Source organism: Melopsittacus undulatus, chromosome 2, assembly GCF_012275295.1.
Source record: "Melopsittacus undulatus isolate bMelUnd1 chromosome 2, bMelUnd1.mat.Z, whole genome shotgun sequence".
Lineage (NCBI taxonomy): Eukaryota > Metazoa > Chordata > Aves > Psittaciformes > Psittaculidae > Melopsittacus > Melopsittacus undulatus.
Window position 1 is genome coordinate 65,838,639 of NC_047528.1, and position 15,437 is coordinate 65,854,075.

The window sequence follows — 15,437 nt, forward strand, 5'->3', positions numbered from 1 at the left end:
AAATGACTGGTAAAATCGTTTTGAAATGTAAAACCCCATCCTCCCATAGAAATAAAGAATTAAAGCAGTCCTATGAAGTCTGCCTCTGATTAGACTAAAATACCTAAAGAAAATAAAAAGGGAAAATACTTACATCTAAAAATCCTGTGTATGCTCTGACAGGTAGGTGAAATTTAGAAGCATTGGTGATAAGTAAAATATTATTATCTATATGAACAGATGATGTGGAAGGCATAAAATGAAGTGTAAAAATATATCTGGATTCATTAGGCGGAATTAAGACCGGTTTACTGAAGTTCTGCACCTAGATCAGTGAACAATGAAGATCCATGTTACAATTTAACAAAGTGCAGCACATTTAAATATTTACTATTAGGCAAAAAAGGTTCATTGAAATGGGGCTTACTTTAAACATTGGTTTTGCTTCTTCTGGTAGCACAACATCATGTATGAGGACTGCAAAACTGAATGTGTTTGTCAGATAGATCAGTCTTTCCACAGAATCAGCAGCACTGTCACGGATGTGAAACAGTGTGGCAGCATGATCAAATCCTAAATATCTATTAAAAAAAAAAAAAACAGTATGAGAAAAATGAAGGCTTTCCTCAAACATGCAGTGTTTTTCTTGCACAAAAGACTAAAATTCAATTAATAAAATAGCAAAAAAGATATATATCCCACTGCATGCTGAAACTATATTATTAGCATTATAGGTACATCCATCATTCAGGAATTCAAACAAGATAAGAAAAATACATAAATCAGCATATTAAAAAGAATAAAAACAAGTGTTTAAGTATTAACCCAGTCCGCAAATCACACATATTCCTTATTAACCAAATCAGCCATCTGCAACACAAAAATTCTGACAGCTAAGGTTTAGTTTGCCTTTAAAATACTGTCAGTTCTGTTGATAAAGTTGTAAAATATTGTCAAAATCCAGTGTGCAAGTCAACTTTGCCAACTTTGTAAATAAATAACAAAAATAGAAGCTCTGACAACTCTTTTTTGATTAAAACCATTTTCTCCACCCTTATTTCATAAAGTGATAGAAAAGCAAATGCAAAACTGGAAAAATTTTCAATACCGCACTTTTAAACTGTTTCACCTGCAGCCTTAAACTGCTCCGAAAGAACAACTGACTAAAGTTACTTTGAACCCAAGCCTTGAAAGTAGCTTGTGCATTAAACTAAGACCACCTCACCTTCTAATGTAAAACCTGAAAAATTCGAACAAGTAACTGCTCTTCTAAACGAGCTCCAGACTGAGAAAAACCTGGGTATTAATTCTTTATATCCCCTCTCTCCCTGAAATGGCTAAATTCCTTGCTACATCTGCTAATATACAGCATTCAGTTTTTAAACTATGCTCAATTACTGTAAGCTTACCCATCCAGCACTTCTGCTTGATACGGTATTTCAAGTTTAGAGTAGCTCTTCTCTTTTGCTTTAACAGTTATTTTCCCAGAAGACTGTGATGCCTTTTTTGCTTTTGATGCTGCACACGTAAGAATATAAGAAGTTTGTTAAAGCAGACAAGAAACAACAACAAAAAAAAAAAACCCAAACCAAAAAATCCATTAGGTTAGACCAGCATGGGTAGAAGAATAAATGCACAGAGCTAGCCCAGAACGAGAAAAATGGCTCTTGAGGAAATTTTAGTATGCAACTGACATGGAGTAAGTCAAGGAAGTAGGAGATCGGAGTTCTGAATTCCTCCCCTTTAACACCAGTTAGCTGATCTGCCTGAGTAAGTAAGCTTATATATGATAGCAAAGCCTGGTTGTTTCTGTAAAATACATAACTCGGACATATGATTCTATGATGCTGTGTCCAGAGCATAACTCAGATCCCAGGTGAGCTGAATTCCCCACTTAAGGGTATGAAATATACATATACCTCTGCTAACATAAACGGGCTCCTCACAACTACCAGACAAGCAGAACTTTCGGAAGGACATTTTAATTACAAAGAAATCAAAGACATACTAGACTTTACAGAAATAGCATCGGAATCCATGCATGCACCCAAACTACACAAGCTCCTCTCTATCCATACAACTTCTAAAACTGTGTTTGAAATGGAAAACATTGCATCTATAAACTTCCACTTTTGATCAATGCAGGCAGAAAAACTTACAGCACTAACAAATACCTTGGAGTAGTAACATCATTCTGACAGCTAATTAGAACACCTATAAAAATGGAGGTCCCTTTCCTACAAAATATCAGCATAGTGTTTACAGTCCTATACAGGAGGAAAATGACACAACACTTCTTCCATGAAGATATAAGTGAAAGTCAGTATCAACATGCATAACATATCTTTGTAGGAAAGATACCAGTAAAAGGTTTTTCCACGTTCACCTCCCTTCTTCTTAAACATGAATTCAAGATAGCAAAATAAAATTAGCCAACTTTCACAGTATGGCTCTCAAGAGCACAACAGTTTTGTTTCCATGGGCATTCCATCATAAAATTTAGAAATAAGACTTCAGATCCTTTTTTGACTTTGTGCAGATCAAAGGGCAATCTCTTCTAATATGCGTTACTGTGAGGAACACTTCCTGGTTTGATTTCTCAAAACTAAATCTCTATTTAGAGTAATACTGTATTTTAAATAATCAGTGTCTTAACATAAAAATAATGTTTATTATTTTTAAAAATAGAGGATTTTTTTAATAGAAGAATTAAGAATTCCTTCTCTTCTCACCAGTATTTACCAGTCTAAGTTGTCTGCTGATTATGATCAGAAAATCCCTTCAGAAATAACTAAAGGTAGAAGAACTGGAAGCTTTTTCCAGGTAGGAAAATTCCATTTCCTTCTCAAAATTATAAATAACATTTTGTTAAGAGAGTGAAAATAATTCATGACATTTTAAAAAGTTTTAAGAATCACTTGAAAAGTTCTAAGGAGACAGAAGCAGTACTTACCATCAAAGCTAATACTTGCAACTTTGGTATATTTACTTTCAGAGGCTTTTAACGTAACTGGCTTGAAATGTACTGTAATAGCTTCATTCTGTGGTGTAGGTCTAACACTCTGCAAACAATCAAAATATGAAGCACCTGTAAATTTATCATCATTAATACACTATAAAGCCTTCGCATACCCTTCAAAGTGATACAACTGCAACTAGTTTTGGCTGAGTTCCTACAGGCCTGTCTTTCCTATAAGAAAGCAACATTATAAGAGGCTTTCAAACGTCTTTCAAATTCTGCAAATTAGTCTGTATGCAGTAAAGTGGGCAACAGAGTTCTGCTTGGGAATGTGGGACAAAATGAGAGTATAGCCAGAAACATCTTAATAAAATAGAAAACAAGCTTTATTTAAAATAGTATTCATTTTTTTGTCTTAATGCTTCAGGGTTACACTAGCTACGCTATTTGCTTCTGGTGCACGCATTAACAAAATTCTTAACTTGTGTAATTACTAGTGCTGATACAGACATCTACCTTGTCTCTCATCCCATGCTATCTGCAGAGCTGCCATACTAAAAAAACCCTGAGCCCCCAAACCCCATCAAACTGCATAGAGAACGGTTTTGCAGATCTGAGATGGCACTCGTTCTATACCAACACTTTAGAAGATTACCTTTTGTGTCTGAGGATTACTGTTTTAAACTACATGAAAAAGGTAAATTGGCCATTACTAGAATAGCAATTGTGTCAGGCAGAGACTATTTGTAGAGATACTCATAACTATGCAGCATGATTATGGATTCACTGTCAACATCTGAAAACTCTATAAAGAGCACTAGCAAAATCTTTATCTAGATTTCCATGGAGAGAATCTGGGCATAGAGTATTTAAATACTCTTGTTCTTGTTTTGCTTAAAATTAGGATGGCTGCCATGATTTCTCCTCCCCAGATGTCTTCTCCTGCTGTAAGAACAGCTCAGTTGCTCATGCAGCAGCTGTTAAGCTGTCACAAATTACAGGATGCTGTATTAGGGAAACTAAAATGAGTGCTGGTTTACCTTAACGCTGGGCTACAGAGATTTAGCACCTGCCTCATAAGCAACTGAGCCCTTCTTGGTCAGAGAGAAGCAAGGGGAAAGCTAGTGACATGAACCAGTAACAGTTCTTTCAAGCTAAGCTGCCCTTGATTGTAAATTAAAGCCACAAGATCATGCATACATAATTAAGTTCTGCAGACCACATGATCCTTAGAGGAAACCAGCAGCACTGCTCCTGCAGCTAATGAATAATCTCTGCTAGCTCAACCAGAAGTTCTGTATTTTGGATTTATAGCACTGACCTTTGCCAGCCACCTGCATACACACAGTGCAAATATTTGCTATTTCTCTTAATGAGGCAGTTCATAATTATCACCATTTTCTTCTAATGAAAATCCATGCTATGTATCCAAGATCTTAAGGTATCTTTAAAAATAAAAGCTCTTAAAGCAGATGAAACCAAAGCTGCAATCAAGTTCCCAACTTTTGCATAGCAGAAAGCATAACCATTTCCAGCTCTTTTCATGCAAGAGCCTGCTTTTTGATTACTGAAGTTTGAAATTATCCTGATCCCATTTAGTAAATCAAATTGAAAACACTCACAAGGACAGCCTGTTGCTAAAAACCTGGCAGCTTTCACTTAAACCACAAGTGTAACATTAACATCCTAGATCTATTTACCCAAAATGTCTACAGCTAATGAATTTAGTTAAGGAATGAATTTACATTGTTTTGTTGAAAAATTCTTAACTGTATCATACACATTTCTCATTTGTTGCTTGACTGCATGCTATAAAAGGAAATACAGAATTAAGACAACTAAAAGTAAAACAAGCATCCTTAAGAACCCTTTCACAGAATCACAGAATCCCAAGGGTTGGAAGGGACCTCGAAAGATCATCTAGTCCAACCCCCCTGCAAGACCAGGGAAACCTAGAGTACATCACAAAACATTGCTTCACCTACAATTTTGTGGAATAATAATTTTCTGACCTCTGTAAATGTTTCTTAGTCATTAGTGCTTCAAGTACTCACTAAAGCAAGTGAGTACTCACTCACCACCCTGGAGATCAAGACTGATCTCTATCTGCCCCCACTTCTGTCTCTGAACCGTTTCAGTCTTGCTGTCCTACACTTGGTAAAGCAAGAATTTTACTTACTGTGCTACTGCACTGACTACTACCAACTGTACAGAACATTATAAAAGTTTTCTGTATTCCTCCATTCAAGTGGGATGGAAATTCAAATTAATATATCAGGGTGACACGTATAGTTAAGACTAACAAAAATAAGACTTTCCAGAATCTGAAGAAGCCAAATACCCATGCTTATGGATTCCATCCCAAAGGCAGGCAAGTCCTAGCTTTGCACTGTGACACCTCAGACACTTTTCATAACTCAGCCTCTGCTCTGGAACACCAATCACTCTCCAACTGCTCCTGATAATGCTCTATTACAGTATCAGTAAGATATGAACCACCACCCGGCCAAGGGTGAAATAAAAAACAAACAGATTGTAACATTAGGAATTCAGTTCCCTAAGCTCATGACTTTCCCCAAATTTTAATCTATATCAAATAAAGCCCAAGCAAAATCTGTCCTGGGATTTGCCTTAAGAATTATCAAATACGGACAGGTCATGAGGATACAGGCAAAACAAGTTCCATTAAGAACTTAATACCACCAACTCTCTCAGAAAATCTCCTAACAGCAACTTCTGTGGAAAAGAAGGATTTAAAACAGATACACTTCAGTAACATTTTATTCTCTCATGGAGTGCATCCTAGTCAAGATTCATGACCCTGCTGTATGAAGATGCAGTCAACATTCAGCATAAAACCATAAAATTGTGACCTTAAATGTTCTTGGAGAACACAGAAGGGGAAGAAAGGTTTGTGCTAGTGCAGCAGTTACTGGGAAAGACTTCAAAGGTTTAAGGACTCTCAGACTACACCTATTCTAATAAACTAAAGAGAAGAGTATGGGTTGAAACATTGGCACATGTTCATCCATACTGTTTACCTGTCAGCAGGCTTCTGAAAGTAGTTTTGTCTTGCCCACCCAGCATGTTGCTCTAAAGACTGAGCAGGCTGTAGACTTCTGCTTTACAGATAGTAAAGACACAGCTGCCCTGCTGCAAGAGGAAAAAAGGCCCTGTGGCTACAGGCAGCAGACTAAGGCTGATTGCATTTGTGTCAGAATCAGCTCTGTATGGTTTTGTTTGCTTTTACAGACAATTATTTTGTCAGTAATAACTTGGCCTTCAGTTTAAACAGGGACACACCTAACTAACTAAAGCTCACTTTCACTATGAAGCACCATTTACAACAGTCACTACCTACTAGCTTTTAAATCCTTTAAGGTAACTTTCACTTGGTAACTTTGGGATGCGTGCAGACTGAAAACACAATGCAGAAGTAAACTACTTCTTGCAAGCTGATGAAGAGAAATAAAAAATCTACTCTGAAGTATGTGAAATATAACAGATTTATGTAAATACTTTCTTACACAAACACTTATCTTCAAACCAACAGAACTGAGCTTCAATATATGGCTGTCCTGAAGTTCCTGGGTCTTATGGGATTCAGGAGCTCAGATTTTGAAGTGTGTCTTTGCTTTTAATTGTCAAATGGGCTTAAACTGCCCTAAGGAAATACAAGATTTTCATCCTAGAGAAGGTATAAAGTGCTCAACAATCGATATTTGCTACATTTTTGACAACATGGCCTAATTGCTGCAGCATGTTCATCCATGCTGCAGCAGTTCATCCAGTCACGAACAAATATGATTATCCCTAATAATGGTGAAACCCTACAAAATGCACTTAAAGAAGTTTTTTTTGAAGAGGTTTAGAACTCAAAAAAAGGAAGATGAGTGACTTGTTCTTATTTTCCTCCACCAATTTGCTGGACCAGAGCATGAGTAAGTATTTAAAGTCAGAACAACTACAACTCTGGCAACAGTATTAGCAGTCTCTCATACGCAGATGACCTGAAGATATTTAGCTCCTCCAGTACCCAGCTTAAATATACACTAAATATAGCCTTGGCCTTTTCTTCTGACATTAAGAAGAAATTTGTCACAGAGCTTTGCCCCACTGCTTTTAAACCCTAACTCTACAGGGTCAGAAATCAATTTCTCAAGCTTTCCTAGAAATAAGCTAATCACCAGGCTCCTTCCAAAAATTCTTTACCCTTGTTTAGCACTTTCTAATTCCTGGATTGGCACAGCAGCAGAAATTCATACCATCACGGTGCTTCAAATGCTAGGAAGGTTACAAACTTACAAAGTTGTGTCTTAATGAGAAGAACAATTGACTTGATGTGCCATATGTGGCACACTAAAAATACATCATATCTGAACCTAATCTGCACCATATTTACTGCTTTGATAGACAGCAAAAGAATAATTCAAATGGAAAACTTCTGTCATGGCATGTATAATGGTTATCAAATGACAGCCGTGGACTGCAGTCTATGGTTTATAGTCTATGGTTCAAAGACTATCTTAAAAAAAAATTGGGTAGTTGGGGTCTTAAACAGGGGAGTATGAATTACGCACTACGTGATGTTAGAAGTGATACTGATGGTTTGAACATACAGTTATTTGCACTCAGGAAGTACTATACATTTTAAGGGAAAAAAAAACCAAACCCAAAAGAACATAACCACAAAAAACCCCAACGAAACAAAACCCACAAAATCCCATTCCTGTGTAAAACCATGGCAAACATAAGACGGACATGATATAGGACAGCAGACAGATGGAAAAATAGTTTAATAAATTTACCACCTCTCTAACTGTAAAAATCATATACAGGAGCCTTTTTTTTTTTCTCCATTAGAAACCCTTCATGAATGGCCACAATTGATCTTATAGGATCATCTGACTTCACTAATGCCACACGCATTAGAACGTTGATGAAGTAAACTCTGTTTGCGCTACACTGCAAGTTTCTCTCCACTTGAAAATTAGTAAAGAACAACTTAGCAAACACTGCAATGGACTATCATCACAGTGGCAAGTTATCCTCATTACCAAAGAGTGTCCTGTTTCTAGTTTAAATTCATCTAGCCTCAGTTTCTGCTACTTCATTAAGTTTTTATTAGACCTCTTCTATTAAAATACCCTTCCCTACAGTAACAGCTATAAGCTTTAGAAACACAAATGTTCTCCAAGAGCTCAATAAGAATCTTTTGCCAATCCTTTAGTCATTCTTCTGGCTCTCCTGATTTCTTTTCAACACCTCAACAGTTTCTGAAGTACACTGGGACAAGGTATAGCTAGCTATATAACTAAATCTGCAAAACAAGGAAGACAGAAAGGGAAGAAGTGAGAGAAATAGTGGGCAATGAGAAAAATGACACAGGAAAAAGGCAGACTACCAGACTAGGGCCAAAATTCTGTAATCGAAACAGAAAGTAGAAAATTCAAAACCTAGAATTCTGAAGCTGTCTGCAATAGATGTGCAGTTGCAGTGATCTCATTGGAAAGGGCTCTAAAGTGTTTTCAGTCCTTTCTTATTTCAAGCTACATAGCAGATAACCTAAAGAAACAAAGGTCACTTTACAATCTGCTCTTGAAATCTACTCCTTGCTCATCTTAAAAGATAATGTTGGGCAATCACTCTATACACTCTCATGGGAGTGTGTGAGGAGGACAAAGAATCCCACAGACCCTGCATTCATCCCTCACTCACTGAACAGGAGTTAATGTTCTCAAGTATAAAAGCTTCTGGAGCCTTAAATATTACAGGCACAACCCATAAATGCCAGAAGAGTCATTCAAAGAAAGGTATGAAGCAAATGTATTTTATCATGCATGTAGATTATTTGTCTTGCTACTAAATTACATTTTCAGTCACACATGACCTGTCTTCCAATTCTGAACTTTACATGGTGAACCTGTGAATGATCAGTTTTAAAAGAGAAAGTAAATTCAAGCAGAAAATTTTCAAATGGAAAGGAAATAAAACTTACTGTAATTGGCACATCTTTTGTTCCTGAATTTAATAAATGCAGATTTAAAATTTTTGGCAAATCTGTTAAAGAACAAAAAAAAACACCTGTCGATTAGGGTATTTTAAGTAAGAACTTCATACAAAGTCAGCTATACTAGCTGGTTTCTCATAAATGTGTTGTTCAGTGTTAAAAAGTTAGACTAACATGACAGTACAAGCAAAATAGCTAGTCTCAGGAATGACAAAGCTGCATTTTGGTGTATCGATAGGTATTACATGCTTCAGCTAACCATTTCTATTTCTAACACATTAAGAAATGGACAAATAATTCTAAATTCAAATATACAAATAAAGCTAAAAGATACGACAATGAATGTGTCCTGGTCTGAGCAGTAGCAGTCATTTTTCTCCTTCTTGGTAGCTGGTGCAGTGCTGTGGTTTGACTTTCAGGCTGGGAACAGTTGCTGATAGCAAGTATGTTTTGAGTTACTGTTCAAATGTTTGGTTTGTCCAAGGCCTTTTTCTGAGCTCATGCTCTGCCAGGGAGGAGGGAGGCCAGGAAGAAGGAGAGACAGGACACCTGACCCAGGCTAGCCAAAGAGGTATTCCATACCATAGCATGTCATACCCAGGATATAACCAAGAATTACCTGGAAGGGCTAGGAGCTCTGGGGGGATGGAGGAGGTATCGGCTGGCACTCAGTTGGGCAGGGTGGGGTGAGTTATGGGTCGGTGGCTGGTGAGGTGATGTATTCTCTTCACTTGTTATTGGCTTTATCATTATTATTTGTTGTAGTAGTAGCAGTAGTGATTTGTGTTATACCTTAGCTCTTAAACTGTTCTTATCTCAACCCGTGGGGGCTACATTCTTTGGATTCTCCTTCCTAACTCTCCAGGAGTTGGGGGAGCAAGGGGGGAGAGTGAGTGAATGAGCTGTGCGGACTTGGTTTAAATCACGACAGAATGATTTTGCCAGATGCACCAACATTCAGCAGAAACTGATCTTACTTAATCTTTACATGTTCAGTTGCAAGAAAAAGTACTTCAGAAGCTAATTTTTTTTTTCCAGCTGAAGGAAGATAACAGTGTTTTTCTTTGGTAATGAGTCCCTTTTACAGTTTCAAAAGAAATCCTCAGCTTTAGCGCCTTCTGCCACATACACACATATTTAGTTTTATCAAGCAGTGTTCATTTTAAACGTAAAATGTTAATCACAAATGTTTGTATCACTTCAAGACACCAGAAGATCTTATAAGAAATTTGATTCAGTTCGCACACTTTCACTATTCCCATGCCTGAAAATTATTTAAACTTAAACAGAGATAAGGCAACCTTTCAAAAAAGTTCACAAAGTAAACTGACAATGGTTTCCAGTTTAAACCATGTGCACCTGTGTAAGACTAATGTTACTATTAGACTTATAACTGGATGTACAAGCTACTGCTTGTTTGTACACATCTCAAGTATGCTTGCAGAAGAATACATTTGTGCACTATTTTAACACTGTTATCCTGCTCTTGAAACTCTGGCTTTTAAAAAGCATTTAAAAGTTTGCAGACTTTGCCAGAGGCAACCCGAACAGCACAAAAGTAACAGAGTTTTCTCCTCCCCACCCTACTCCTTACAAATACTTTGAGACCTAAAGCATAGTTTACCTTGTGTTCGTAGTGTACCAAAATCTAGCATTTCTGTTGATGAATAGATTCCTGGTGCTTTAAGAAAGAAGACAAAAAAAAAAGGAAAAGTTACAATTTTCCTGTTATATTTGATATATTTAATTAACTTGAAAGTTAATTAAGCTGAATAACTAAAACCACCCAAACCCCAACAAAACAGCTAAACAAAAACCTCAAACCCCAGCAACAGAAAACCAACCACTTTTCTACAAACCTGTTGTAACTTCTACTTCAACAGGGAGAATGATAAATTCTGTGCTGTCTGAGGCATTCGTTTTTATTCTAATGAAGGCTGTATGATTATCTGCTTCTCTTGAAGAAAAGCTGGCTCTCATCACTCCTTTTGTTTCATACGGAGGTATTTCCTGATAAATAATCAAAGCACATCTATGAGAGAGCAATAATAACGAAAAAAGATGCCACACACACAAAAAAATACAATAGAAGTATTCAGTATAATTGCATTAAGAGCAAAACCTGCAATACCAGTAAGACAGTAGCTACATGTTATTAAAATTACCATTAAATTTAGTAAGGATAGTTGTAATCACCTAATATGACACTGATTAAAAATTGGCATATACAAGAGGATTTTCACACCCCATTTGATTATATTTTGTGTATTAAAATCATGGTAAAATACAGCAGACTAAATTGACAGAATTTTTTTGTTAATTTTTTAATTGAAGACGAAAACCTCAATTTGAAATTTGGAGCTTCTTCCATTTTAAATCCAAATGAATATGGCAGAAAGTAGGAATATTTGATGAGTAGTCCTTGTTATCAATTGAAGCTGTCAACTGAAACTGGTATTTCATTTGACAGCCTCTTCCTTTTATGCTTTTGCTGAATGAAACTAGACAGGGCATAATCCATATAGAGGCTGATCATATTATACACCTCTTCTGGGCTTGCTGTAGTATAAGCTTATACCAACCCATTCTGGAGGTCAAGCTGTATTTTCCATAGCACAATGACTATAGATGTAGCCTTTGAAAACTGGTGAACATCAAACTAACTAGCTTCAACTGCTACTACTTGGCAAGTCCCTAAACTAAGAAGCTTTCAAATTCTGTTTTCACACTCATTCACAGACCCAACATAATGTAGCTGCTTGTTAAAGTTTCAAAGGCTGTGATTTGTCTCTTCCGTTATGTGAAACCAGGGATTCGAGGTTTGTCAGATCCCTGAAGTAACTTTGAAGAGGGATTACAAAAATACTCCTACATATGCAGACTGCTTAAGCCAATCATCCAAATATTTGGCATCAAAACAATTGTAGACGTGTTATCACCGTATTTCAAATAATTTCTTCTGCTTAGCAGCTTTTTCTACCTGCAGTGCAGCTCTTGATATAGCCAATACAATAATGTCTCTGGATGTTTCCACCTATTAGTTGCTACAGAATTCAGCATTCCTCTGGAGTTCTTTTGACAAGGAAGAGGTTCTCTTTAGAAGCAACGCCATTTGACTAATATGGTGTCAAAACACTAGGATCTTATTTTTTTAAATTTATTTTAATGTTTCCATCTAAACCTCAGCATCTGTTCACGTTTTCCACTGCATTTTTTAAATGCTCATACTCTGTATTCATACTCACTTCTTTGCAACTTTTGTATTTAGAACTAAGATACTGCTATTCTCATAAGATTTTCTCCAGAAAAGCCAGAAAGTTTTGTGACTGTCCTTCTTAGCTCACTTGGAAATATCTTGGCTTTACTTATTACAACAGATGTAACTGTCAGTGACTGAAATGATACACTTGAGCAAAAGACAAGTTTCGGAGCCCAATAACTTTAACCTATCTCCAGACAAAAAAAAAGTCATGAAAAAAAGGAATAATTCTAATTAATGAGAAAAACAGGTTTTGTATCTAGTCAGAAATTCCCAACAGTGTGATATATAGCATGGAGCCAATACTTTATCTTCAAGGTGCTTCTATAATTTATTTCATTTAAAGGTATCATCAGTATGCGATACTTCAAAACTCCATTCAGTGAAGAACACAATGAAACAGATTTAATGGGCCAGACTGAGTCTATCCAACACACAACTCTGTCTTCAGCAGCAGACACAACAGTAAAGAGTAACTGCAGGGCATGCATGCGGAAATACTTTCCACAACAGTTTCTGGCCACTCTCGATTCATGATCTATGGCCATCAGAAGCTCACAGGCCATCAGAAGGCTTAAACTGTCCTGAACACTTAGGTAGGTATGCTTCATTCTCCTGGGAATCATCTTATTCATTTTAAAAAAGCACATCTCTATACACATAATTTCTTTCAATTAAAACTTTCCTTCAATTCCTAGCACAGACAATTAACAGACCCTGCTATAAATTCCATTTTTATGGAGTATTTTTAATGATAACATTTCAAGGCAGCAAAAAAAACAAACCCCAAAACCGTTAATTGTGTCAAAACAAAATCTCCCCAAACAGGTACAATGAATGCTGCAAGACATGACTACTCACCCATAGCTTCCTTGTACCTCCTTGCTGGCCTGTTGGAAGCTCTAAATGGAGATCACCTCCACTGGAATACATTTCTACAACCTGAAGTGGATAGCAAGAAAACGTCAGTAGTCAGCTTCAAAGGGATCCTGTTTCAGTTATCAGGTATTATAATATATAATGGCATGAGTTAGCAACTATTTGACCACCGGAGTATCTTATTAATTCACTTCTAACAATGAATGTACAGATATTAATCCTGCCTTTAACATAAGAATGCTTGCCAACATTACATACTAAGGTAGCCCATAAAGACACCTTATGCTGTGCAAAACAAGCAGAAGGAAGCAAAGAAGTATGCCTGGATTAAAAAGAAAGGATCTATTTTACTTTGCTTCAGTGTTTTTCTTTATGACCAGTGAAGTTGCTTTATTTTGCAAAATTATGACAGTTTTAGAAACAGAAATTTCACAGTAACTCCCCAATTTAGCAAATTAAGAGATCTGGGAGCACAGTCTACAATTTCTAGAACAACTGATTTGCATTTATATGGAAAAAAAATTATATAACATGAAAGACTGGCCTCAAATAGCTTCGAAGTTCAAACAGAATTTTAAGCAGTACCAAAATAAGCAAAAATTCAGTTTATTATTATAAACATGAGAAAACGTTCAATGATTTTCTCTTAGGCTCACCTGCAAGGGTTCACTGTGAGGGTTATGTATATTTATTATAGGAGAAAAACTGCTATTTACAGGAACTCGTGCCCCAATAAACGGGCGCAATCGATAAGGGTTCGGTACTCCAATCCCAAACACCTGATTCAGAAAAAGAAACAAATTTCAGTAGCTGTAGGTAACTGCTGCAGAGCCTAACAGATGTGCACCAATTATAGCAATCTACCAAGTACTCTTTTCAATTAATTTTATACTATAATTCTAACTGAACATTTAAACCCAGCATCATGCTAATAAACTGGCTTAGTTTACAGCTAGAGGGTATTTCTCACAGCTACTGTTTCCTTACACTGACATATTTAGAATATGAGAAGTCAAAATACCTTTTTTTTTTCCCCTGATACTTTGAAACACTAGATACCAGCTAAATATTAGAAAGATGTGAAACATCCTTTAATCACACTGTTACGGAACAGACTATAAATATGGGACTATCCATTTTTATTGTTGATTTCAAAACACTGCCATGGTAAGAGTTATATTCTTTCAACAAGAAGATTTCTCTCACTTTTCAGGCTCTCTCATCTGTCTGGTTTATCTTTCTGAATCTCGAGTAATTTTTTTGCCAGCTTAATGAATAACATTGTCTTGTCACTGGATCAGATGAGTAGAGATCTAAAGAATGGACTAGATCACTGTAATGAGCCACTAAAATAACACATACAGACAAAAAAGTTGTTGAGAGGATTTTAAACCCTATATAATTTCATCGATCAGTCTTGCAGTACTGCCCTACAGATATTTACACACTGGTATACCTCTGTGTTACAACAAGCAGCAGGGATGGAAATATCTTCAACCAGGCTGATAAACACCTGCCACTTCCCCCCACTATTGTGCAAATATACTTAGAGGGTTAAGCATGTCTTAATATCCTTCCCAACCCAAACAATTCTATGACTCTATGATACTGCTCTGGTTGATTCACACTTTCTGAAAGAGTATCATTCTCTTACCTGATAAGTAAATACCCCATGATTAGAAGTGTTAATAAATAAAGTGTTCTCTACATTTCCCACTACTCTTGCAAGGAAAACTACATCAAAGGATGTATTCCCTCCTGGAAGAATTTTCTGGAAAAAAGAAAAAACATAAAAGAAAGCATGCAGAAGAATAAGTACAGACATTACTGAAGACATTCCACCCTGCAGATGAACAACAGTTTTTGTGCTACAGAAGATCTCCATATGTTCATTATGGAAAGCTGAAGTTAGAAAGTGTACTGCAGATTTGGAAAAGAAAAAAAAAAGTAGAAGTTTCAAATAAGAATGTGTAAAAAATAATAGAAATACTAACACATTACAACTATTATCTAGTGCAGGATCATATTTAATTGTATTTTTAATGTTGAATTCTGACCTTAAGAGTTCAGATTATCATGGGTATATTTTAGACCGACAGTTTACAGAACACTGGAGAAAAGCAATTACCATAACACTGAAGTGAAACAGGTTAGTTATAGACAGGTTTCCTGAATTTTTCAGTGTTTACATGGCCTGTCCTGCTGAACCACAGGCACTGCAGGCAGAACTGAAACTAGGTGACTGTATCTGACAGCAACATGGTTACAAGTTAACCCTGCTAACACCATGCTTTTTGAAGCTGCAAATTCCTGTAACAAGATTGCAGGAGTTCTAAGTGCTTTGGAGAGAC

General features: G+C 36.4%; 1 protein-coding gene across 1 annotated transcript in view; it reads right to left on the minus strand.

Annotated features, from left to right (window-relative positions):
* TMEM131 (transmembrane protein 131) overlaps positions 1–15,437 on the minus strand; it is a 98,612-nt gene that overhangs the window by 34,364 nt on the left and 48,811 nt on the right. Inside the window, exons 6-15 of the mRNA XM_034071591.1 lie at positions 14,741–14,857; positions 13,743–13,865; positions 13,069–13,149; positions 10,808–10,958; positions 10,573–10,629; positions 8,937–8,998; positions 2,933–3,041; positions 1,389–1,497; positions 407–560; positions 134–304 (exon numbers count right to left, since the gene is read on the minus strand). Coding sequence (XP_033927482.1) covers positions 134–304; positions 407–560; positions 1,389–1,497; positions 2,933–3,041; positions 8,937–8,998; positions 10,573–10,629; positions 10,808–10,958; positions 13,069–13,149; positions 13,743–13,865; positions 14,741–14,857 — 1,134 coding nt within the window. The remainder of the gene's footprint in view (positions 1–133; positions 305–406; positions 561–1,388; positions 1,498–2,932; positions 3,042–8,936; positions 8,999–10,572; positions 10,630–10,807; positions 10,959–13,068; positions 13,150–13,742; positions 13,866–14,740; positions 14,858–15,437) is intronic.